We start from the raw sequence: 25,576 nt of genomic DNA on the forward strand, positions 1-25,576 counted from the left end.
AAAGTCCTGCGTCCTTGCCACATCCTCGTGTGTTTGCCCTACCCGTGGCATCTGGCCGGGACACGGCCCACTCGCCCATGCTAGCGGGTTTGTATTTCGGTTCCATTATCGGGGACGTTTTCGTTTTTCGTTCCTATGTTTGCTGTTTTAGCTTTTCCCTTGCTTCTTTTCGCCTTCTCCGCTTTCGCTTGGCTCCCTTTCCCGCGCTTTTTTTTCTTTTATCACTAAACAATCTATGTACAAAGTTTTACATTCATGCAGGACGCGGTTCGCGTCGAATTAGCCTTACACCCTACGGTTTTTTTTCCATCCCTCTTTACCCCGTTCCACACATATTATATGGGTTCACTTTGCATCTATGCTCACAGAGTGCCACTACCAGCCGGGTTTTTCGGGAAAAAACCGGCCCATTTTGGAGCGGGAAAGAATGATCTAGCGCGATCGGATCTCGGAGCGTGAGCTGAGAAATCCACGGAAAATTAAAATCCTTCAACCCCCCCCCTCCTTTAATCCCCCCTATCGTAACCCCCCACGTGACCAAAAAGGGGGAAAGGGGGGGCCTTCACCACTACTCTGCTGCTCTTTCTCTCTCTAAGCGCTACGCTACGGCTTCTTTTGCAATTTCCTTCCGTTTGCTACCATATTTCTTTTTGCTTACTTTTTTTTTTGATTGCACGAAATCGATTGGTGAGATTTTCATTTCTTTTCTTCATTTTTTGCATACCCACACACACACGCGCACAAACGGATACCACTCCGCCCTTTGCCGGTGTGGCGCTCGTTCCTCATCGTTACTCGGGTGGATGGAAGATGTTTTGTTGTCGATTTGCATTTTGTTGTTTAACGATACAGAAACAAAATTCATCTACAGTTCACAACATTTTACGATCGATATTTGCCCTCGTGCGCGTACCTGCGCGAGATTCATTTTGTGTGTGTGTGTGTTTTTTTTTCTGTGTTTCTCAGAGTGCATGTTATACGTTGCTTTAGAGTACATTACAAACGCTAACCGTATTCCTACCAGCGGCACCCCAAAGGGACACCCTTTTTTTTTTCTTTTGCTCACGTTCGGCTCTACACACCCCTTTCGGTGCGCCTTGTCATGCTTCGCTTTTATATTGCTTTTAAGATTTCGTCCACATCGGCCGCGCACTTTGGTGCCGGTGCTCTATTTCATAGTATTTCGCTTACATACTTCCTTGCGTCTACATCCGCCGCCCGGTCAGTGGCTACATCGATCCGTCTATAAGACTAATGTTGCTGCACCATACCTCTCGGTACGGCAAGTGTGCTTCTCGCTGGCCTCACAGTTCACTTAAAACCCTGCACCTACGAAGGATGCATCTATACTTCATGCTTTCATCACCTACAATTTTGTATTAATATTTTTCAATCCACTTCCCATCTTAGGGGTGAGTTTGTTTCACTACATCCTTTAAACATCCCCGATCTCCATTCAACGATCCTCACTCAAAATTTGAGCAACCTCCCCGGGAATCCCGAGAGTCGTCATTTTTTTATCTTTGCGATGACGTGAACACCAACGATCCTGTCACGATCGTGCCCGCATCCTTCCAAATCAGTCCAGATCATCCAGTTCATTCGGGGGTTTTGTCTGCAGCGTGCTACGGATTGGTGTGTTACGAGACAATACAAACACGTACGGGAAGGAACAAGGGACATCCAACCGGACCCGTAGGAAGGAAGGATAGCACAGGGTGGTCTACTAACGGATATGCATAGCACAAGATGGGATGATCATTAGGTTGTGCGGATCATTAGACTCGCAAACTAAAACAGAAGCCACTGAGGTGCTTCTGGATAAATGAGGTTTTTGTATCGCGTATTTAAGGACATATTGTTTTTTTTCTTCTGTTTACTATCCATGTACTCTCCTTTACGAAGGAGCCAGCTTCTGTATTCTCTCGATTGCTGTTCTACCATTGCTTAGCTACTCTGTCTCTTACTCCATTGCTTATATTCTTCCGTTCCTGCTGCCCAATATCTCTCCTATCACTCGTTTATTCTATTGTTCGCTGGCTGATAAATAGCGTGTAAGGTTTGCTTGCATGTTGCACTTGCATTTTGTTACAAATTACCCTGTAAAAGCCAAGGAAGGATGAGTGAGACAGCGGGACCCGGTATGGCTGTGTTTTTCTTATCTACTTGCTTTCGTGGTGTGGCAGAGCACGACGATTTCCATGATTTTCTTCCTTTGTTTAGCTAAATACAGAAGTTTTCACAATGCATCTGCTGTCGCTTGCGGATAGTTCTCACGTATAGTACATTCTCCATCGGGCCGATATACGATTTTCGCCCACGATCTGCCCTAATCAACCTTTTGAGTGATAGAGTTTTCTGGCGCTTAGCGCGTGCGTTGCTACTCGCGTGTGTGTGTGTTTGTGTGTTCCTTCTCGTTCTATCTGCTTTGTTCTCTTATTTGGTGGGTTTTGGGTGGAAAACGACGACACTAGGGCTAGGCAAATGCGTTGCCTTGCCGCTACCAGGAGAGCGCGTGGATTTAAAACACAAAAACGCAACGTGACACTGAAGCGTGCGGCGCGGAACAGGAACGAGGTCCTTTCCTTCCCTCCGAGTGATACCGGTTTTTTTACGCAGCATTATTATTTTTTCCCTAATTGGCTCGACCACTCCTAGGTGGCTTAGCAGCCCGATTATGTGTGATAATTATCCTACAGCCTGTACAGTTTTTAAGCCACCGTGTTCCAGGAGCAGAATCGCAATTCGACACAATGTAGTTCACGTTTAGATGGGTCGAACCTTGGACCGGGTTCGATTATGGCACGATTGAGCCACATTGCATCAACTGCGCCCTCTGAATCCTCTGCCACGGGGACAAACTCACACCAAGCAAGGAGCGAGCTGGAGGATGAACGGCGGATAGACTGTTCGATTAAAATGTTACGTTATTCATAATTAAAAAAAAAGAAAGACATCGTACCGTTCCTCGAGCCATCCCCTAGCCAGGGGTGGGTCTTCTCGCATTGCCCAATCGAAAATAGAACGAACAGTAGGACGCGGGACATAACGATAAAACATCATCTAATGGCACTGACCACCACCACCACAACGCCATCGATACCAGCCACGCACTGGCGTTCTCCTCAAACAAACCCTATGATCCTTGGACGAACCTAAGAAATTGTCCGAGAAGTTGTCGCCACCCTGCCTTGCCTTTACTGCCCTAAATTATCTACTATTTCCACAGCTGTTTAATTACCTATACACCTGTTTGCTGCTAATGTCGCTACTGTCATTTTCGAGCGATCACGCTGAATGATCGTGCAAATGTGATGGCATGGGTATGTGTGCATCGGGTTAGGGATGTGTTTTTTTTTGTGTTCTTATGCTTGCTTCTTCTTGGGAGCTTCGTAACATGACACCGATTTTGAGAGCCCTCATCTGCAAACCTCATTTGAAGGAGACTGATCTTCCTTCCACAACTACGGCCTGGTCTACGACCCCACGAAACACACTGACACACTGACACGGAACCAAAGGTGACGGCGGAAGGAAAGTAAACCCTATTTATATCACAATATCTAGAACATCCGCTCTGTCTCTCGTACTCTCGATCTCTCATCGGGTTCGATCTACCGCTAGTCCGGTTGTTGGGCTTCACGTCGAAGCGCTGGGTCGTACCGTGGCAGCAGAAGCAGTCACCACGACCGCCTGCGAGGCTGGAACTGAGGACGATGGCGAAGTTGGCACCGACGATGCCGCAGAGGACGATGACGACGACGTGACGGTGGCCGTCGCGGAAGACACCGAAGACGTTGGTACGGATGCAGATGGCGCCACCGAGGACGCGATCACCGCTGGCAGCGGAAGAATGATCGTCTCATGTCGGTGTTCCCGTTTCGCTTTGTGACCACCTCCTCCTCCACCGCTGGCAGTGCCGCCGCTCTTTCGGCGCTTTCGCTTCGAGTCACGCTGGAACGCTACATTACCAGGATCATCCGCCAGCTGTGGGTACTTGTGGATGCTGTGGATGTCAACACCGATCCAGCCGTCTACGTCACCGTGTGAGATGAGCTCTTCTTTCTCTTCTTCCGTCCAGTCACCTCGACCCTGGAACCCAGCAGCAACAAGTTGTTTCTCCAGCTCCCAGGCTCGCTCGACCGCGCGTTTGTGAGCGTGCTTCAGGATGCGATGACGTTCCTGTTCCGGATCCACACCGTACTTCACGATGACTACGGCATCGGGACCATGCAGCCGTAGTTCCTTTCCATTCGCACCACCGTGATCGTTGATTTCGTGCGCGGAGATGTTGAACATACCACCGAGCCGGCGTAGCTCCTCGGTGTCGTCGCGTAACTTCAGGACGTTGTCCTTCACGAAGTAAAACACGTCTTGATCGTGGATGCTGAAGTGCAGATCGAGGAAGTGTGAGTTGTTGAACACTGAGGAGACGACATCCTGCACGACACTGTTCGAGCCGTCGACAACACTGACGAGAGCGCGTCCATCGATGCGAGAGATCAGTACACCTTCACCGAAGACGCCACGTCGGTAGGCAACCCGTGGTAGCAGGTTGCGTGTCTTCAGCTCCATCTTGAGCAGTGGTTTCGGGATGAAACCGAAATCGGCGAACTTCTCATCCACCTTCTCGACGATGCACTGTAGCCCGGACATGACACCGAAGTCGGGTGCAAGTTGGGGTGATTTGATCGTTGCCGCAGGTCTGTAGATCATGTCACGTGTGTACTGAGAACCCTGCATCTTCGTCACGTCGTATCCGAACAGCTTCAACCATGAGCGCAGATCGTTCATGTAGTTACCCTCAGGTTCACGCCGGTTAATCGGATCGTTATTGTGGAATCGGTAGATGAACACATCCGTCGGGTGGCGCATCTCCGTTGCGAGTTGTTCCCAGGCTGGAGTCATCCATTGACCAACACCGGTGTCGTATAGACGTTGCTCCATGTACACGAGGCGCGTGTTGGGATCGAGCAACCCACCGTGGAAATCGATCGGCACGAACAGCGCCGGATTGGTGTCCTTCACGATCTTACCGAACGGCGTACGACGGATTTCCTTCACGATCGCACCACCTACGTCAAACAGAGCAATCGGTGAGCCATTCTGATCTGTTGCCACGTAGTATCGTTGATCTCCCGTCTCGATCGCGATCAGCATGTGCCGATCGTCGTACAGCAAACGTGATGTAGTGCCCGCCTTCGGATAGTGGATGTGCGTGATCAAGCTCGGTGCGTTTAGGTTAGCGTAGAAGTACTGCGTCACGTTGCCCTTCTCATCGTGGCACGCAACCAACCGGCCGAGATCGTCGTAGAAGTACCAGGTCTGGAAGCGATCACGTTCCATCGCGTGGATCAGCTGGCCACGGTTATTGTAGCGATATTTCTGCTCACCCCGGCGGACTACATAACCACGCGCGTCGTAGCTGTTAAACTCGACATCACCAACCTGCACCACTCGATCACCTGTGTCATACCCGAGGTTCATCTTGTCGCCTTGTTCCAGGATACCGATGATGTTACCGTTCTCATCATACACGTACTTCCAGCTGTTCGTGCCAACCACCTCCATAACGTGCCCGTCCGCGTTGTAGTTCACCTTGTCGAGAGAGGTTGATCGACCCACCATCACTTTGTGCGTGCGGATGCGATTACGCAGATCATAATCCAGCTCTAACCGATACACGTCGAATGACTTGATGTTGATCAGCACACTCTTAACACGCCCATGCTCGTCAAAGTCGGTGATGGTGAAGAACTGCTTCGAGGTGTCCTGCACCACTGTGCGGTTGAACGCGTTTCGCGTGATGCGTAGATCACTGACAGCGTCGAGCGTGCCTTGCGCAGGTCCATACTTAAACTTCACGATCGGCAGCTCCTTCCCGTTCACATCCATCTCAATGCCACTGAGTCGCGCGTTTCCGTCGTACTGGTACTTGAAGTGTGCTGATGCCAGTCCACTCTTCGAACCGAACTTCAGCTTCTCGTCCTTTAGCACACCCGCGTGGTACTTGAACTCGCGCCTCAGCTCGAATCCAGGCTCGAGCACCTCCACCTGCTTCACCAAACTCGTGCTTTCTTGGTACGTGTATTGTGTAGAGGACAATCCTGCTAAAACTGTCTCCAACCGACCGGCACTGTCATGCACGAACGCCACCTTGCCACTCTGGTGTGGATGGATCTTCGCCAGGATTTGACCCTCATCACTGTACAGGATCTCGAACGGGTGTCGATTGATCGGCGAGTAGTACTGGTACTTGAAGAACCCAAGCGAAGTCTGCAGTGAGAACGCGTGGATGTGACCACGCGGAGTTGTCAGAGATTGCAACGCACCCGCATCATCATACTGCAGCAGATAGTCCGAACGGCGTGGTGTTGTCACCTTTAGTGGGAGGCTACTAACAGTGTCCCTAAAAGCGTACACAATTGAGCTACCATCGCCGTACTTGATCTCGTTCAGCCTTCCAGCTCGATCGAACGTGTACTCCTCTTTCAGATTGCCCCACTTCCACGACGTAAGCCGCCCAAATCGATCGTACTCCAGGTCTACATCGGCGTACTCGCCCGACTGAGGTCGGTACGCGATCGGACGCGATGACTTATCGTACGTAACGTTCAACAGCTCAGTCTTATCATCCACCGAAACCGTGATCGACGACGTATCCTTCTCGTACTCGAACGTCAACAGATTCTCTCCGTTCACACGCAGCTTCCGGCCTACCTGCGTGAGTGTGCGTGCGTTCTTACCGCGTACAGGGACGTGCCGGATGAAGTAGCGCCATTCGAACCGATTCGACAGATCACCATTGATTTCTGTGCGTTGCTTCGATGGGACAGGATAGCTTTCACCCAACAGCGGGTCCACTTCAGCTAGCAAGACGTACGGGACGGATTCCACCGACACAGCGTTGCCCCAGGGTGATACACTCGTAGTACCGCCATCGAGCAGTACCGTGGTCTTGGTAGCCGCTTCACCCACCTTCGAAACAACAGAAGATCCTTGGATCAACATCGACACCTCACGCTGGGAGTTCTCCGTCACCTTAACTGTGGCACCTTGCACGCTGAGATCGAACGTCAAGTCAATCACCTTGCCCGTAGGTGTAACAGCAGATGTCAACCGACCAAACTCATCGTAGTTGTACACATACGAGCGACCCGTAGAATCAAGCTTTGTCTTCAACAACCCGGTTGGGCCGTGGTACTCGAACGTCACATTATAGTTGTCAGGTGTGTTCAACTCATGCAGCATCTTCATGCGAGTCATACGTAACCGGCACTTCTGACCCTTCGTGTTCTCGATCGAGTTCACCTGCGAGGTGTAATCGCGCAGCAGGAACACCTTATTCCCAGCTGCATCCGTCACCGTGCTCAGCTTCCCGTTCGAGGTGTTCACGTTGTACAGGAAGCTGTACACTGTCTCACCCGTCATGATGTTCTTCGTCGCAATGTGCTGCCCGAATCGGTTAAACACGTAGATCTCCTGAGCGTTGGGGGCGTAGATTTCGTACTCCTTTGAGGTTCCCGCTTCGGGGAGGCTTGAGATGACCGATCGGATGCGGTAGTTCGCCTGATCAGCGATGTGTACGTGCCCGTCCGGTGTCACCGTGATGGCTGAGATCGTGTTGAACTTCGCGCTGATCGCAAGATAGTGGTCCGCCTCGTAGCAATCGCAGCCTCGTTCAAGGCAGTTACATTTCGATTCAGCTCCAGCGTATGGTGCGATCTTGCCGTCGGTGCCAATCACCCGGATGCGGTTGATCCGCTGCGAGTCACTCTCAGCCACGTACAGATCCCCGGAAGGTGCAAATGCGATGCTTTGCGGCATCACCAGTGTGGCGTGGATCGCCAAATCGTTGTCATAACTGAGCGATGTTGCCACACTTCCACCAGAAGTGCTCGTACTCAGACCGGAACCTGTACCAACTCCTCCAGATCCTGTTGTAGCACAATGCATCGGACGTCCAGCGATCACGCGTACACGTCCATCGGGTGTCATGCGCAAGATCATATGATCGTCGATGATGTGTAACGTGTCATCTAGCGGGTTAATCGTCAACTCTGTAGGCCAGCGCAGGTGCATCTCTTCGATCTTTAACGTTCCCTCACACGGCACCGGTTTCCAGTGAGACTTATGCATGTGATTACCGATCAACGTACTGATCACGCCGTCCCGATCAACCATCCGGATGTTGGTGCCATCGGCAAAGTACAGCACGTTGTCAGAAGAGATCGCGACGCCTTTCGGGTACGCGAGTTTGGCATCTCGTGCTAAGCCACCATCACCGCAATGAGCTTCGTCACCAGGAAGACATCGTTCACCACTTCCTACCACCGGTTCCCAGTTGTGATCGGGATCGTGCGTATCGTCCTTGTTGCGAACTTTGATGATTTGATGCGATTCCGGATCCGATACGTACAACGATCCATCGAGCGGGCTCAGTGCCATGTGGTAGCGGTATGAGACGCGTGTTGCGTTTAGTTTCACAACCGTTCGAACCGTTCCGTCGATCATGATGCGGCGGATGTAGTTGAAGTCACCCACGTACAGGCTACCATCAGGTGCTGCTGCTAGTGCTACAGGAGCAAGTAACCGTTGCTTTGTCGCTATACCATTACAATCACCACACTCAAGCGGTCGTTGATGTCCATCACCCATCGCGGTAAGGATAACACGCGGTTTGTGCTTGAGATAGATATTCGATCCGTCGCCCTTTTGTAGGATGCCTTCGTGGAAGTTGTACCGATGGTGGATGTCCAAATTCCAGCCACCAACCTCTGAGATGCTCATGTCATGTCCGCTCAGCTTCGTCGTCTGAACGTCCCAAACGGTATCCTTGCAGTCGGTGTATTGGTAGCCAACCTTAACCACGGCTGTCGTGATGCCGTACACACGCTGCCGATAGATGTTGAGCCGGTTCCAAGGGTACGTGAATTTAATGCCGGGATCCGCTTCAAACACGCGCTCGAACAGGATGCCCTCGATCGTGATTCGTAGGTAGATCAGCTTCAGTGTTGGTGGGATCGTGTCGGGCGTGAGTTGCAGCTTAATCGTCGAGAGATAACCAGCCGCTCGAGAGCTGTGATACACCAGGTTTAGGCCCGTTCCGGGGATGGCGAGTGATTCCTGGATCACCTGTGACTCAGCTAGGATGGCACTTCGATCCGGACATGCTCCCTGGAAACCATGCTTCCACGTGGCGAGGACGACCGGCTTCATGAGGTCGTAGTCATGCGAGAAACACGTATGCGGTGCTCCGTGGTGTGCTTTATCATCCGACGTCGACATCACAACCGTATCGATGATGACAACCTCGTTCCACGGTACCTGCACAATGCGCGTCTGCGGTCGGAAAGGTGATCGTCCAAACTGCAGCGTGATCGCACCGCCTCCATTCACCATCAGATCGAACCAGCCATCATCACGCGTTAGCGTGAATCCTTCGAGTGGAGTCGAAGTGCTCACGCGAACACCAACCAGACCCATGTTGAGGGAGGTGACGACACGGCCTCGTATAACGGCCGATCGGCTGGATATCGCGGGAATGGGGAAGAAAAAAAAACAAAACTCCATTAGTACAGCTTCATCGTGGACGCTTTTCCACGCGTCGAGGAGGATTGGCGTTCGCGAGGAATCCCGCAAGTCGTTATCGCGAGCTGCGGACGCTCGGCTACATCTTACAGCTAGCTGGTTTTCACAAAGGACACAACAGTTGGACTTTGGAATTTGGGGTTCACGAGGTTTGGGTTCGTGTAGCGATTGGGTGATTGGATGATGGGAAAACGAAATTGGGAGGGGGTGGCCAAACAAACAAAGAGACGGAGGGATTTCCCATGCATCGGCACGAAATCGCAATCGTACCCGCATCGGATAAAACATAATTTGATTCGATTTTTACTGCTAAATATCGCACAAAATTCTAACCAACTGCAACATGCAACGGTAAACGTAACCTAATTAAAGCCTTTTTCACCGTGAAGCCGGGAGCAAAGGCTGTCCCAATGCCCAGGGCTTTTAAACCGGCGAACGTAAAATTGATGAACAGATAATGGAATTATGCTGATAAATTTATGGAAATGCTCGCACACACGCACACACACATACAAATTCACTCAGATGTACACACACGTTGTGAGGTATTTAGATCGCTGAAGAAAAAAAAAGCATGCCACCACAGGCCAGGCAAATTTCTATGTAATAGCATTAAAATGTGCAACCGACATTCCGCACACGTGGGGGCAACAACGCGCATCGGCACCACAATTTAGTGGTGCTGCGGACAACATGCGTGACCTGTTTCTTGATTATTTTTCTTTTTTTTGCTATCCCCAGCGACCCTTAATGTGCACTGTGACCCGGATTTCTGCTCCGTTTTTTCTCGCTCGCTTGCACGCGCTTTGTGCTGACTCCTGGTGTGCTGGTTGCGTCGTTGCAGTTTATCGAAATGCACCCCGGGCCCGGCGTGTGACAATGGAGTCGAAAATGCGTGACCTCACGTGAGCGCGCGAGAGAGAGAGAGAGAGAGATACGAGAGGGAAAGAAAATGGATGCGCTTTGCTCTTGGCCCGACGCAAGCAGGACACCGCCACCGGGAGCTGGGTGATAAATTTTTGGTTATGAACTCAACCGTACCGAAGCGGACCGCCCGGGATGGTTCCAGGCGCGCTCTGCTGGGCCAACCGCAGGCTGCATGCTGTGGGTCCAACGCGGACCCGGCGCGCCATTAAAAATTTCCACATGAATAACAACCCGTGCATGGGTAGGGTCAGCGGTTGGCCAGCCAGGATCATCGGTCCGAAAGTGATTCGGTTATATTTTATTTACGCACACCGTCATGCCGGGCAGGGGCTAAAATTGGGTTACACCGATGCCATGCGGTTGTTTCCCTCTGGCACAGGGACCCTTTTGCTTACCACCAAACCGGGTGGTCAACTTTCGGTGGTCGCTGTTGCTCCTGGTATTTTTCCTGGTGCTGTTTTTTTTTGCGCTCTCTTTGTCACTTTAGCTGCTCTACAATTTGGGCGATCCAGGGTTGGGGCGTGATTTTTTGTTCTTCATTCTATCAGCGCCATAATTGGGTCACGGTGGGTACAACAATATCTTGTTAAGGTCCACCCTAACAACAAGGGCCGGTTCCGACTGGTTCCCTGGTGCTGTTGTGTGTCACATTTTGACAGGTGGCCATTTTTCTTTCATTGAAAAATTTAATTACAAGCTACGCCTTCGTGGACGTCAGTTTCTCCACACACACACACACACGCACGTACAAAGGACCCGCATATAATAGCGAGATGACGAGTCCTGAAGGAATTCATTTACCTTACGTCCTTCGGCGCACGTGTCATTTTCCTTTGAATTCCTCTTCTTGACACACAAACGTACACATTACACACACCTACACTCACACATACACACATACATACATACATACGCACAAATAAAAACATATAAAACCTACATACAGAGATACTTAGAAACGTAAACAGATTATTGTGACGATTTTGAATCGAAAAGGAAAATGCAAGCGAAACAAATGAAAATTAAAACATGGCACCCACGGTGCGCGTAACATAAAATTTACAGAAAAAAAAAACACTACAAACAAACGCGTTTCACGCAAAACATATACAGTACAGTACGCAAGTGGTGAACGTGTTGAAACAATTAAAACATAAATCGGTATCACGGTACACAAAACTCAAGATTAACGTGGGACGGGGGGTGTGGGTGGAAATTTTGATGAAATTGGGTGGAGGAAAGGGAGCAATGGAAGCAATGTGGGACAGCTCGTGGTGTTCGGGAGGTCTAACAAACATCGGAGGAGGGCGTGATGGTTGGGTGATCGGTGAATGAAGCCTTGCACAAAAACACGGGCACGTGCTGCACTCGCGATGGAGGCGCCAGGTGGCTCAACAAGGCTTGCCTCCATTTCTTTTTGTGCGCGTGTAGGTGTGGGTGAGTTTCAGGGAGGGATTTTGGCGCAGGATTAGGATTCCGGGGATGTGACGTGGAAGCGTGCACCCGATGCAACAAATGGCACCGAGCAGCTGAGTGGCGCCTGAGTTCGGAAGGATAATGTTCTGGTGACGGTGGTGGTGTTGGCGATGGTGGGGGGACATGGGGGAGTGTGGATGTAAGGGAATTATTCCGCAACAGTTTACGCTTGTTTCGACTCGAGTTTTGGACTACTGCAAACACATCAACCCGTTACGAGAAAGGCTCGTCTAACGAAATGGGTAGGGACGGAAAAGCTAGGTCCTAGTAGGCCGTTAGTTTTGTTAGTACGTTACGCTGCGTTACCGCTCTGTTACGACTTGTCGTTCGATCTTCCTCGCGTACGCGTATTCGACCCTCTGATGGGGATTTTTTTTATTTATTGCCAAAAAGGCAGTGGGGGCAAAAGGGTCTACCGTTCGAGTAAGCAAAATGCTCTCGTTTTGTACGGAGTTTTTTTTTTGTTATGGAGATTTTCTTCTGGGTCTTACCTTGCATTAAAATGATTCCAAAAAACGCTGCACATTCACGGTTCAGGTAGTAGTAGTGGTGGTGATAGTAGTAGTAGAAGTAGTGGTAGTAGTAGTAGTAGTTTAGTATTGGTTAGTTTTGACAATGGTTAGCCAACAGAGAGAGAGAGAGAGATAGAGAGAGAGAAATGGAAGGAGAAAAGCAAAAATTGAAAACGTGGTTAGATTATTCTCTCGACAAGTGTGGTAAGGCTGATTTAGCGGGAGCTTATTCGCTAGCGGGCATTTTAAAGGGACAACCCAAATAAACAGTTTGCAATGGGGTAGTCTTTTCGAACGCTTTACTAGAGCATCCCTTCCATCGAACGTTACTATTTGACGCATTTTTACCGCTCGTATTCCCGCCACACGCGCTTTAACATGCCGGCACGCCTGGTAACATAGTTGTCCCTTGAAACTGGGCTCCAATTTACACGCGCAAATTGTTGCTCATTGGCGGTCTAACGTTCTCTCGCATGGCAATTACGCCACGTCTACGAGCCGGGGGTGGGGCCGATTGGCTTATGCAGTTTAAAGCCGCCCCGAGTCAGCTATCTGACTCGGTAATAATTAAAATATTATCGCATTAAGTGCTGGTGTTATAATCATCATCGAGCGATTGAGTATGAATTAATTTTTCACAGCCTTTCTGTGCTGGTTCCCGTGAGGTCGGGGGGTGGTTTCGGGTTGCGGTTGCACCCCTGATGCATTTGGGGGTGGGGGGAGGGGGGGTGAGTGCACGAGAGCATGGGGTTGATGACTTTGGAGTGGGAAAGAATGGCTTTTGTTTAAACCCCGTGCACCGATGGGTGGAATCGACTCGATCGATTGCCGGGTTCGATGGAATTTCGCTAGCGCGTGTTTTTCGACCTACTGGAAAAGTGACACATACGGTCACTCACTCACACACATACACACACAATCTGACGCACAAATATCGGTGCGGATCGTGTGTCTCGGAGTTGGATGAAAGTATTTTTTTTCCCTACATTATGCCAGCTCGTGGCAGAAGCAACCGACCGCTCGATGATGATTAATATTTAATGTATTAATTTGCGATACATAATGGAAAATCCACAGCCACTCGGGGCTGTATCAGCAACAAAAGGACGACAAAAAAAAACACCCACCCTGAACCTATCGCCGAGCGAGGCAAGAGAGGTGGAGTGTATTGTTTCCCACTGGCGCACACACAACGGCGTGCGCAATTATGAACCATTATAATTCAGCATCGACCTCGCAAATGAAGAGAAGTGTCTTGCAATTGAACTCGAAATACCAACCGCATTATGCCGGGAGAATATGGTTCTCGCGTTTGGCATCGCGTGATGACACACGGTGGGCACAAAAGGATCCACCCACCCAAAATGGGTGGGCAGCGAAAATTTGTCGCAAAAAAAAAGGGAAAAATCACACACAAAGCCAAAAAATAAAATGCCGATTCTTTTCCGTCTCGTTTGCGTTTGCGCCAGCGTTTTGGGGCGCGACGCCTTCAGTGGTTTCCAATTTATCTTCCCTGCCCGATCCTGCCGTCGCAGGATCACACAAAACCACCACTACGAGTCTCGCTACCGTCCTGCGTGGTGTGGATGATATGAACGTTTCTTTTTTTGGTTCGAGTCGTATAATTTTACGGAGTTCTTTTTTTTTTGTTCATTCATCTCTTTTCGCAGCACACAAAAAAATCACTCTTCCTCTACGTATTCCGTGATTGCTGAGAGTGGGAGGGTTTTTAGCGTGTTCGTTTCTTTTTTTTCTTTTTTTTTTATCTTGCATTTGATTCTGTTTGTTTGGTTGATGCGGAACATTGAAAATTAAAACAAATGGCAATTAGCGGGAGGATGTATAAATAGACGGGGGCACAACATAATATATTTATTTAGTAATTATATAATAACGAAATATGCATATATATATATTTATATCGGAATGATTATCTGACGTTCCCGACACAGTGCGGATGAGTATATTATATATGTACTTTTCTTTTTTCAATGCGGCTTCCAACCGCCGGCCATGGTCAGCAGCGCTCGTATTTCGATGTTTTTTTTTTGTATGATACGCCCTTTTCAGCTACCGTTTCAGTGCGGTTTATGCAAGGGTATATTGCGCATCATTTCCACGAGGCAAACGAGGGCACCTCACACATGGACCGGCGGGTTGAAGCGTTTGACCACGAGCGCGTCGATGATCGGTTGCAGTGATAGAGCGCGTAAGCGACTGGGCAAACAGTTCGCAAAAGTTTGCGAAGTAAAAATAAATATGAATAAACGTTAAGCGCAATTCACGCTCGCCATCGATCGCTTCCCCCTGGGGTGAGGGAAAATCGGCCCATCGCAAACAGCAACAATGTCGCCAGGGGGAAAATTATCAATCACATAACGCCAACGGATGGTTGGTTTGATTGTATAAATAGAAAACAATTAAATCGCTGCAACCGTTCGTCGATCAGCTGGTCATAAATGCCAATGTCGTTCCGCTTGGCTTTTCTAATTAGCATTCCAAATTGCGGTGGCACTGATTGCCACCGATCCCCGGCTGAGCGGAGTCATTGGAATGCAAAAGTAAACACGTAAACAGAGATGAAAACGAGATGGTTTTTTTTTTGATAAAGAAATGAAAACCAAAAAAAAAAAACAACAAAATATTGAAAATAGCAGAGAAACTCATGGCGCTTACCTTTCGTTGAACGTTTCCAGTTTGGCGTAGTTTTGCAGACTGCCCTCGTCGATGAGGAACTTCATGCGCTCGAAGAAGGACGCCGTAATGGCGGGTGGTTGCTTGCGCAGCAGCACATCGATCGGTTTCGGTGCCGAAACGCACAGCTGGCTCGTTTTACACGAGTGGCTGCCACAACACTCGGGGTCCTCGCAGTCCACCAGCCCGTCTTTGGGTGGCAGGATGATTCAAAAAAGAGGGCGCGTAAGTGTGACTCTTTGGTTGTGGTATGAAGAAGCTTGAAGCTGACTACTTACCACGATCGTTATCCTTATTATCACCGCAGTTCTGCTCAAGGGGAACCGAGCAATCTACGCCATCCCAGCCTTCATAGCAGCGGCATTCCCACATCAGTTCACCACTCACGTGACACTGGCCGTGTTGAGAGCAGCTACAACAAAAAAAAAAACACCCCAAAACCGATCAGTTAGTGATCGTACAAGCACGCAGCGTTATCCTGCGATTGGAACGAGCTATCTACCCATTCGGGCACCCTTCGAGAGTGCAATGTTTGCCATTCCATCCTGTGACACACAGACAGGTGCCATTCTTGCACTGTCCATGCTCGTTGCAGCGCGGATCACACAGCTTGTTGTTGCAGTAGTCACCACCCCAACCTGCATCGCAGCTGCACGTCTCGCCGACGCACCGACCGTGCGGGCCACAGTTCAAATCGCACAGCTCCTTCGAGCAATCCTCACCGCTCCATTTCGGTTCGCACGTGCACGTTTGCGTGTCCAGATCGAACGTACCGTGACCGGTGCAGTCCGGCAGGCACTGGAGTGCGTCCTGGTCCATTGCGGCGCAGTCAGGACCCTTCCAGCCCTTCTTGCAGATGCAGGTACCCTCGGCACAGAATCCATGCCCCGTACAGGTCGGATGGGGACAGTCCACTAAAAGCAAGGGAAAGAAGAGACCGCGATTAAAATGAGCTACGTTCCCAGGAGAAAGGAAGCTCCCGACAAGGTCACGAGAAGGTCATTTGGGTCGATTGCTTAAGGTACGTATGGTATGCGCTCGAGTTGAACATGGGGTTAGCGACGAGCGTCGGCTCAACAAATCTACAGTGCTTGGGCGCTACGGTGAGTGCGACATGTGTGATCTACGGCGGATGATCTCTACTCGGTGGCAATTTGTTAGTGTACACAATAGACGAGCGAGAGAGCGAGAGATAGAGTGAGAAAGGGCTAAGGAGACAGAGAGAGAGAGAGAGAGAGAGCTGAGATAGCGTTGTAGGAGTATCCTTTCCCACTAGCCTCCGGTAAAGGATTTGGGGGTTCTTTTTTTTCTCATCCCAAGCGCCGTTGGTCGACAGCGCCCGTTGAAGCCTTCCCCAACGGACGAGAAAAAGGACGAATCGAAAATGGTAAAAAAAGACTAGTGATGGTGCTACCTTCTTCGCAGTATTTGCCCTTGTAGCCGCGCACGCAAGCGCACTTGCCACTGACGCAGTGTCCGTGGCCATTGCAGTCCGGAACTTCACATTCGTCGTGCCGCATCGAACATTCTTTGCCTTTCCAGCCAGGATTGCACTGACATTCACCGTTGATATATTCACCACGCTGGGAGCAAAGCACCGGACAGACACCTGCAAAGCGAACGAAATGTGTGTTAGTTGACACGCCGCCAATGGAAGCTGCCGTTCGAAGGAGGAAAGATGTACACTTACTCTCACTGCAGTCGTCACCACCGAAGCCTGGATTACACTGGCAGTGCCCGAGCAGACACTGACCATTGCCGGAGCAACCGTTCGGGCAGTTCTGGGTCATATCCTCGGCGACAAGCGCATAGAAAGCGATCTCCTGCGCATCACCGTCGTCATTGTAGATAGACAGGAACCAGTGGCCTGGTTCCATGTAGCGTGTTACTTCACGGCGCATCGACGGCTGGGAAAACGAGAAACCATTAGACACCCATTAGAAGGTTACAGCGAACAAAAAAAAGGACACTCTTCCCATATGGTCCTTGCATCGCAGATTGATAGCGCGCGCTCGTTCGGCGAATGAATCACTCAGCGGCTAGTGTTAGCGGGCATATGTTCTGGTCAATATTTGCTCGAACGACCTTGCCACACTTTCCGGCGGCTTCCGGGTGTCGTCGTGAACAAATCAGCGCCTGCGGCCCAAAAACGGGGCCACAAACACACACGGGTGGTGGCGTTTAGGCGGTGTTTGGTTAACTTTTCATTATCGCTACATCGCACACGCAAGCCCGGAAGGCTAGTGAGTAGGGAGGCCCAGCTTGTTACGAGAGCGGTGTATAAATCGTTCAACAAATGAGGTCTGACCGAGGACCGCAGTTCACCCGGCCAGTGCCGGTTAAAGGATGCCCGAACACGCAAACCCTCAAACTCGGCACATGTAGCCGTCATTCGGGAAGTTACGTAAGCGTTCACCTCATGGCGGGAAGGACACGCTGGCCGGGTGGAATCGTATTCAATTACTTGCCCCCAGGGGAGGACAAAAAAAGAAGAAGGAAGAAACCGGACGCGCGACAAAAGGTACGCGCTGGCGCTGAGCGAATCGAGAAAATCCGGCCGATTTCCGTTCCAAATGAGGCACCCGGCGTTGGTTATCGTTCTAATTAATCAGCTCTCTGATCTTGATGGATCGTAAAAGGTTCTAACGAACCTTTGCGGATATGAAAGAGAGAGAGAGAGAGAGAGAGAGAAAAACGAACCAGTGTCGAAGGACTGACTCGGGGGAAAAAAAGAAAAACATCTAAACAATCCCTTCAAGGGTTGGTGCGCCAACAATGTCCTTGCGCGTGAATTGTTTTTGGCGAGGGTGTGCCGCACACTTTACCAGCTGGTTAAATTCTGCCCTCGAGCTAAAAGGAGTCCACCCCTACGTGGGTGATGATGACTTGGGTGTACTTACATGAGTGGCACGTGTCTGGCGCGCGTTGAAACCGCTCAGGACCTCTTTGAAGTGATACTGCGTGTGCGTCGGGAGGGCGTTACGGCGCGCGTACACACCTATCGAAGCGCCCCGGGGGATGCTGTAATCGAACTTGACGTACGCCGGTTCCGACTGGTAGAACTGCATGTTCCAGTAGCTGTACGGTGGGATCTCCTTCGACAGCCGCTGGCCGAGCGTGATCTGGGAGAAGGTCGTACCGTCCGGTGGGAAGCTGCGCGCCGGGAACGTCCTTGCACCTGTGGTGGTTTCGTGGCGAGGTTGCCGCGTGTGTATGTGCGTGTGTGTGTGTGTGTGGGGTTTTTTTTATTTGTTTGTTTGCCGTTTGGCGGAGCGTTTTTGGTGCAAAAACAAAAACAAAAAAAAAAGGATACGACCACAGCACGGAGAAGAAACACAAACGAGAGAGAACGAAAAACACATCCCGGAAAATGAAAGAAAGAAAAGAAACGCGATCGGAGCCCGATGGGAAGGTTAACAACATAAAAATTGGAAACGGAAACGTAAGATAAGCGTGTGAAAGAGAAAAAGGATCGTGTGGTAAAGAAGGGTGAGAGAGAGAGAGATTGAGAGAGAGAAAAAAACAGGTGGAAAGAGAAGCGAATGGGATACAAAAAAGTTAGTAAAATGTATGTTGTACAAGAGATTTGCCGACCCAACAATGACTACGGGTGGTGCGGTTAGTTTGGTCTAAACGGCTAAGGGATTGTATTACCGGAAGCCCTTTACGAGAAAGAGAGACCTTTCTCATTGGTCGGACTGGCTGCTGGAATATCCTTAGCCGCGCAAAAACTACATGCTCACACGGTTACATCCGGTGCATACTAATTAGTGCAAGGATAAGCGCCACAATCACTATCAAGCAGGAAGCAAATGAGTCGCTACAAACAAACAAACAAGCAAAAAACACTCGCATGCTTTGAATGTCCTTCGCTTTGTACATAAAAAGCTCACAAAAGCGGGCATCGTGATCGTGGGTGTTAGTGCTGAATTTAAAGCAAGAATTTAACCCTCCCACTCGGGATACGGGTTTAGGTTTGCGTTGGAGCAGCGTCGGGTTTTTGGTCTCGTTGGAATTGATCGCCGATGAAGACGCAGCATCCTTTACAGCGCTATGTACATTTTCCCATCCCTCGCTTTGGTGGGCGATGGGCGGATGGACGATAAAGGAGGTCAATGGCGGGGGCACAGGAACGCGCACGGTTCACGATGGGCTCACCTTCCAGGATGAGTACGGGCATCGGCGTTACCTCGGGACATTGCGCTGCGGATGTGGTCGGGAGCGTGGTCGAAGGCACCGGCGGTGCACCGGAAGTAGTGGCACCGGAACCGAGCGCTTCACCCGCGTCTGTGGTGAATTCTTGCGTCAAACCATCATTGGCTTCTGGCGCTTCCTGCGCAGCTTCACTGGCGAACGGCTCATCACCGTCAAGCTCCGCGAACTCGCTGTCGTCCTCGTGAAGGTCCACCACGCGGTACCGTGCAAATAGCGAATCGGTGGGGCACCGTATCGGGCAGGGTGGTGGTGGTGCTGGTGGTTCCGGAGGACACCGTGGTGGTTCCTCGAAGTTGGCCGGTTCCGGGTCGCTTGCGGGCATGTGCTCGGGTGGCGTCGGAATGGACACTTGCAGGACGTACACGGAATGTGGCACCGTTCCCGAACCGTGGTCCGTTGCGATGGAAATATTCACCAGCAGTCGGGGCAGTGTGTCGGTCGAGGACGTGCCGTTCGCTTCGTTGATCAGGTATAGTGGAACCGCGGGTTCGATGGTCACCGGATGCGGATCCGGTTCGGGTGGCAGCGTGTGGATGCTTACCTTCTCATCCGGCACGCGATGAGAACCAGCTTCTTCGAGCGGCATTCGTTCGAGGGTTTCGTAGTAGTGCTTATCGCGCTCCTTGCCCAGCTCTACGCCATCCTCCAGGCTCACGAGGGCTACCTCCGATTGATCCAACCGTACGTGGGTGTACATTGGCTCATCGTTGGATAAAGGCTCACTATCCTCACTAAGCTCGAGCTTCGGCATTCTCCCCGTGGTGGTAAAGTCTTCCCACGGCGATTGGTCACCACTTTCGGACCGAACCGTGGACAGCAAGCCATTATCGTTCGTGATAAAAACGCCATTATCTTGCACCGGAATGACGGGAATGCCGGTGGCTTCGTCATCCGCCCAAGAAGCAGAAAGCGAAGGCTCTCCAGCGGGCTCCACGAAAGGCTCGCCCGAGGAATTATCCTCGTCATCCTGCCCAGTGGCCAGCCCATCGCTGACAGTAGCCACCGCTGCTTCCATCGATGGTGGAAAGCGAGTGGTTTCGTCCTCACCCGTACTCGTGTCGTAAGCGAGCGGCAAAGGCACATCAACCACCGAAGCATGCAACAAATCGTTATCATCAAACCGTCCGTCAGCGGGCTCATTCTTGCGGTCAGCACTGTCGGTGTCAGTTCCGGTCGCGCTGTCACCGGACGCCTGACGGCGGGAACGCTTAACAACTACTACACCACTACCACCACCACCAACAACACCAGTACTTTCTACCGCGTGCAACAATTCTACCGTGCGTGAGGATGCAACAACCATGGCGGGTACTGTACCTGTTCCTGTCGCTCCGGTGCCGGCCTTGCCGGTGGCCGCGGTTGAGGCGGCAGACAGCGAGGACGAACCGGCAGAGCCGTCGGAAGAGGAGGAGGACGATGGTGACGATTCATCCGCGGCCGCGATCGCCTTTGACCGGCCGGAAGTGGGCTGCGGCAGGCCGGACTGGTCGAGACCGAGTCCATCGCCACCACCGCCCGGTATGCCGGCTCGGTTTGCGTCCGCTATCGTGCTTTTGGCTGCGGAGATTTCTGCCTTCTCGTCGACTAGAACTGTACAGGGGTTGCTGGTTGGATATGATATACTTAATACGTTAGATGCTGCAACGAAAAAAAAGGGAAGAAAATTGCACCAGGCGATGAGAAGCGATAAATTGGCGAATGCATTGAGACACACTGTAATGGTTGGAGTTTTGTGGGAGCTTTTCCTCGTTATGGGTAGGATTGAATGGATCCTTTATAGGCTATTGGATGTCCATCGTGAAGGTTCTCGAGAAGGCGAACGGATTTACCCGTGAGATCGTGAGAAATTAATCCTTCTTCCTCCCGTTTGGGAGCCGAATTTATTCCGCTACGCAGCTGACGCTACAAACTAGAGTTCGTTTTGCGTCACACGCAGTAGCGGACACCGGATACTGGATACGAAAAACGAGGATTGCAAGGTGACCCCGATTCCACTTGAACGCATCGACAGGAAGAAGGAAAGACAAGTAATAACGTAACGCTTCTCGGGTTTTCGTTCCCGATCACGTTCCCGGTGGAAAGGACACGGCAACGCGTGTGTAATTTCATTCCCGTGTCAAGGTTAGTAAATCATGTTCATTAGCTGGTCCGGCAATAAATGTAAACCTCCTTTTTTGGCTTCCTTCGGCAGACCTGTCGTGCGCATCTAAAAAAAAATCCCCACCATAAAGGTCCTTTTAAACTCGCGTTATTTTTTCCAGCTCTTTCCGCCACACTCAAAGGTCAGTCTAAAAATTCGAAATCCTGAAAGGATTCCGGACGAATGCGAGCATCCATTTGCATCAGTTTATTGCGGCGTGGAACCAGTCGGGCGCGCAAATTAAGTGATTAAAAACCATCCAAAACCTCGAGTACGGTTCCCGTGCAAGGGTTCGCTAATGATATCAAGTGGCCCTTCGGACACCGGCCGAGTGAGGATTTTTTTTTAAAGCGTGGGATGGAAAGCTTGATGTAAAATTCAACGCCCGATGGAAAGTGTGATGTGTGTGTGTGTGTGTTTGGGGTTTTTTTCAGCTGCCTGGCTTCCTTATCTCGCAAACCATCTACTGCCAGAGATGAAACCCCAATCCAGGATCTCTGCTTCACCAGCTGCCACTGGTTTCGCTCCAATTCACGCTCAACGGGAAAACCCCAGCCCGGCGATGGGGGATGAATTAAATCTTTGACTTTGCACAAATTAGTCCTGCTCACCGCTGGGACCGAAAACACATCACACAACACGGGTAATGCTTTCGGTGTGTCCTCCGACCATCCTGTATCGCGCGCGTGGACCAAAACGGACATCATGTTACGATCCGCTTTTAGGTTCCATTTTGTTTTTGCTTCTTCTTCTCTGACATCCCTCGCTCGGCCCAATGACGAGCATCCCACGAGGTCCTGGATGATGTCCCGAAACTCATGCCTCAGGGGGAGCTGGCAAGAGGGGGATTTGGAGCTGTATCGAAGGCAACAAATGGTCCAACATTTTGTAGCCCTCTCTCTCTCTCATTCTCGGTATGACCCTTTTCCGTTTTAGCCCACCGAACCGCGGGGGTTTCGAATATGTTTCGCGAATGTTTCAACATAAGGCGACACAGAGCCACACACACATACACACACACATACACACACATGTGTGTGTGTGCGCCCATATGTGTCGCGATTTTCCCATTACGTAGCGCCGTTCGCGTAGAAGCACCTACTGACGTGTTCGCGTTCTGACTCTCTTCATCGCCCTTCGCCACCCCAAAACATCGGCTGGACATCACGAATCGGGGGTGTGGTGACAGGGGTGTAAGGGAGGGGTCTATAATTAGGTGATTAAAGCGCTTGCCTGCGTGGGCGAGCGAGGCGAGCGAGTAAAAGCGTGCAATTACCTGTTAATAATAATGTTATAACGAGTATAACACTTAATAGTATCACTAAGATAGCCGTACACTTCCATGTACATTTGGTGAAGGTGAAGCCCTTGCGGAAGTTGAGCGGCGCCGAGTAGTGGTGCGGCGGGGGACCGCACATCGTGCTGCGGGGCGGCAGAACCGGACCCATGCAGTTGCGATCGTAGCTCTTCAGCGTGTCCTTCGTGGGCGTCGAGCAGGCGGACCCGGTTTTGTAGTCTATCGGTGATCCTTTGTTGTTAATTGCTGTAATTAGACAGGATTGGGGGGAGAGAGAGAGAGAGAGAAAGAGAGAAACAGTGAGAACGAGACAGGTTAGAATTGAAGGTGCTTGATGCTTTTTTACATATATTATTTTTTTTCTTTCCAACCCAACCACCAGAGGTGCAAAGCTATAATTATGCAACGTTCTATTAGTTCTTCTTAACTCGACGACTTGCTTGGGGGTTTATTCCAACTCCTGCTTTTCTTCTTTTATTTTAATTCCAGCTCCGGTGGAATCCTTTCATCCGCTCTGACGGTGGCTTTTGCGGGAACGCGTCGTCTAAATCGATCGAACGCATTAATGATAGGGTTGGGGATAGGGTTTTGGCTTTGGAAAATACAAACTCATCACTGAAACCACACACCCGCACGCACATACACACGCATAGGCAAAAAGGATTCACCGCAGCTGGTGCCGCTACGGGAACATAAGCGCCATCTGCGGCACCGTTCTTCGGCGAACGCGAGTGTGTGTGCGTGTGTGTGTGTGTGTGTGTGTGGTGATGAAAATCAATTAACATAAATATCAATCTTGCTGCACGCCCATCCACCAACCTCCCAGCCGTCGTTCCGGCAACATTGTGTCCTGGCCTGTGCGCCCACACACGCGAAAACCCATGCGGAAGGTTATTATTTTGTAATGGAGTTTGGTGAGAGTTTTGATTGCGAAAACTCGCATCCCCGGGCAACCGTGTGTCTGCACGTGAAGTGTCGCATTGTGGTGGTGCGCAAGTAAGCGTCTTTTAATCCATCACAAACACTTTAGCGTGGGCCGCCACCCACAAACGCCGCCATCCCCTCGAGAAGACACCGGACATTTCGAAAGCCGACCATTTGGGGTGGCGCAAAATTCTGAAGGATCAAAATATTGACTCGAGCGGGTGTGCGTTGCTTTCTTTGTGCCCGCGGTGCGTATTTACCCGGACGAAGGATGGAAAGAGCACGCAGGTTCACGGTGTTGATCGCGAAATTTGGCGACACTGGTCGGGGCAAGGAGAGTTGAAAGTTTAATCATAATATACCCTCTCGCTTCCGGCTGGTGTCGACTTGTAAAGCAACCCCCGTTAGCTGTCGAGGTAAGGATCGGTGGTGTCGTCGGTTTTTTTTCTGCGTTGTTTTGTGAAAAGATTATATTAATATCTCCGGCACGTGTCGGGTATTGTACGCTCGGGAGAGTTGCAACCGTGCGCGTCAGCGTGTCTCAACTATTCACTCGATTGCGATGATGAAGCGAGCGGAGTGAGAGCTAAAAACATAATCACGAGAACGCAAGCGGTAAGAAAAAAGGAGCAAAGAGACCGCGTTTTCACGGCACAAATGTTTCCCGGAAAACTGTGAGGAAACAACAACAAAAAAGGGGTTGTATTGCGTCGTGTTGCACGGTTCGATGCCAGACGCAGAGATTCCTCACCGTCAGTGGTCCTTTGAACCCGGACGCACACACACATAGCGGTGTGATGCGCAATTCTCCACACTTCAGCAACGGCGGGAAGCTGCTGCATCCGCAATCGTGTCGCACAATCGAACCGAGCGCAATCCAAACACTTTTTGGCCACTGCTCAGCTTTTTTTCGGCATCGGAATTTCGCATTCCCATCGGAGAACCTTTCCGCAGGCGAAACGAGGCGCTTTCAGGCGGTGCGTTCCTGTGATGCCGTTATTGCGTTTTCTCGAGCGGTCCCGAAGGAAGAACTGTGTGTGTGTGTGTTTTTCTTCTGCCGGTTTTCGAGCGTTCATCCCCTGTCGTGGGTTTCCCGGGGAAAAGGAATGCAGGAAAACTACCGTTGATGAACGAAATGCTGGATTTCCCGTTCGAGTTTGCTAGTACGGATTTGCCCCCGTTCGCAGGTTCGGATCCTTCCGTGCTCGGTGTACACACGAGCCTGTTTACCTTAACGATTTTATTTCGCTACCATTCTCGGGCGGTTTTCCGAGCGGACCTGACAATTTGTTGACTGATTGGAGCATAAAAGTGGTGCAAACAGCGAAAAATTCAATAGACCAGCTTCACGGGCTCGGTGACATTTCCCAGCCGGAACGAGAGCGATGTTTGGCAATCCAGCAACAAGCGTAGTGCGTCACTGAAGGACCTCTTCGTTCTCCAGCATGTTGTGAACAAATTGTTGCAATTGTTTGTGATTGTTGGCATGGGGTTTTGAGCACTATTTTTTGTACATTGCAAAACCGAGCTGCGATAAAATCCCCGATCCTTTGACCGATTTTATCCCACCGAACATGAGCGATCCCGATACGATCAGGCACATCCTTGCTGCCCAACCTCTCTCGCAAAGCGTCAACATATTAATTCGTCGTAATAAGCCACTTATCGGCGCTCGATCTGCCGATGATTGACAGCAGGACGAAAAGCAGCAACAAAAAAAAAGCCACCTCAACGCGCGAGCGCTAAAATCAGAGATCCGTATCTGCCGGTTTTCGAGCCATTGGCCTCGTCGGTAGCCGG

The 25,576-nt window shown here is 50.6% G+C and overlaps 1 protein-coding gene across 1 annotated transcript in view; it reads right to left on the bottom strand.

Moving 5' to 3' along the window:
- Window positions 1-3,639: 3,639 nt before the first annotated feature.
- The window catches only part of LOC128725930 (teneurin-m), a 172,812-nt gene continuing 150,875 nt past the window's right edge, over window positions 3,640-25,576 (bottom strand). Inside the window, exons 4-13 of the mRNA XM_053819707.1 lie at window positions 22,832-23,098; window positions 19,359-21,053; window positions 18,101-18,378; window positions 16,891-17,107; window positions 16,615-16,809; window positions 15,703-16,114; window positions 15,479-15,612; window positions 15,183-15,390; window positions 12,486-12,512; window positions 3,640-9,529 (exon numbers count right to left, since the gene is read on the bottom strand). Coding sequence (XP_053675682.1) covers window positions 3,640-9,529; window positions 12,486-12,512; window positions 15,183-15,390; window positions 15,479-15,612; window positions 15,703-16,114; window positions 16,615-16,809; window positions 16,891-17,107; window positions 18,101-18,378; window positions 19,359-21,053; window positions 22,832-23,098 — 9,323 coding nt within the window. The remainder of the gene's footprint in view (window positions 9,530-12,485; window positions 12,513-15,182; window positions 15,391-15,478; window positions 15,613-15,702; window positions 16,115-16,614; window positions 16,810-16,890; window positions 17,108-18,100; window positions 18,379-19,358; window positions 21,054-22,831; window positions 23,099-25,576) is intronic.

The sequence above is a fragment of the Anopheles nili genome, chromosome 2 (assembly GCF_943737925.1).
Source record: "Anopheles nili chromosome 2, idAnoNiliSN_F5_01, whole genome shotgun sequence".
NCBI classification, from domain to species: Eukaryota; Metazoa; Arthropoda; class Insecta; order Diptera; family Culicidae; genus Anopheles; species Anopheles nili.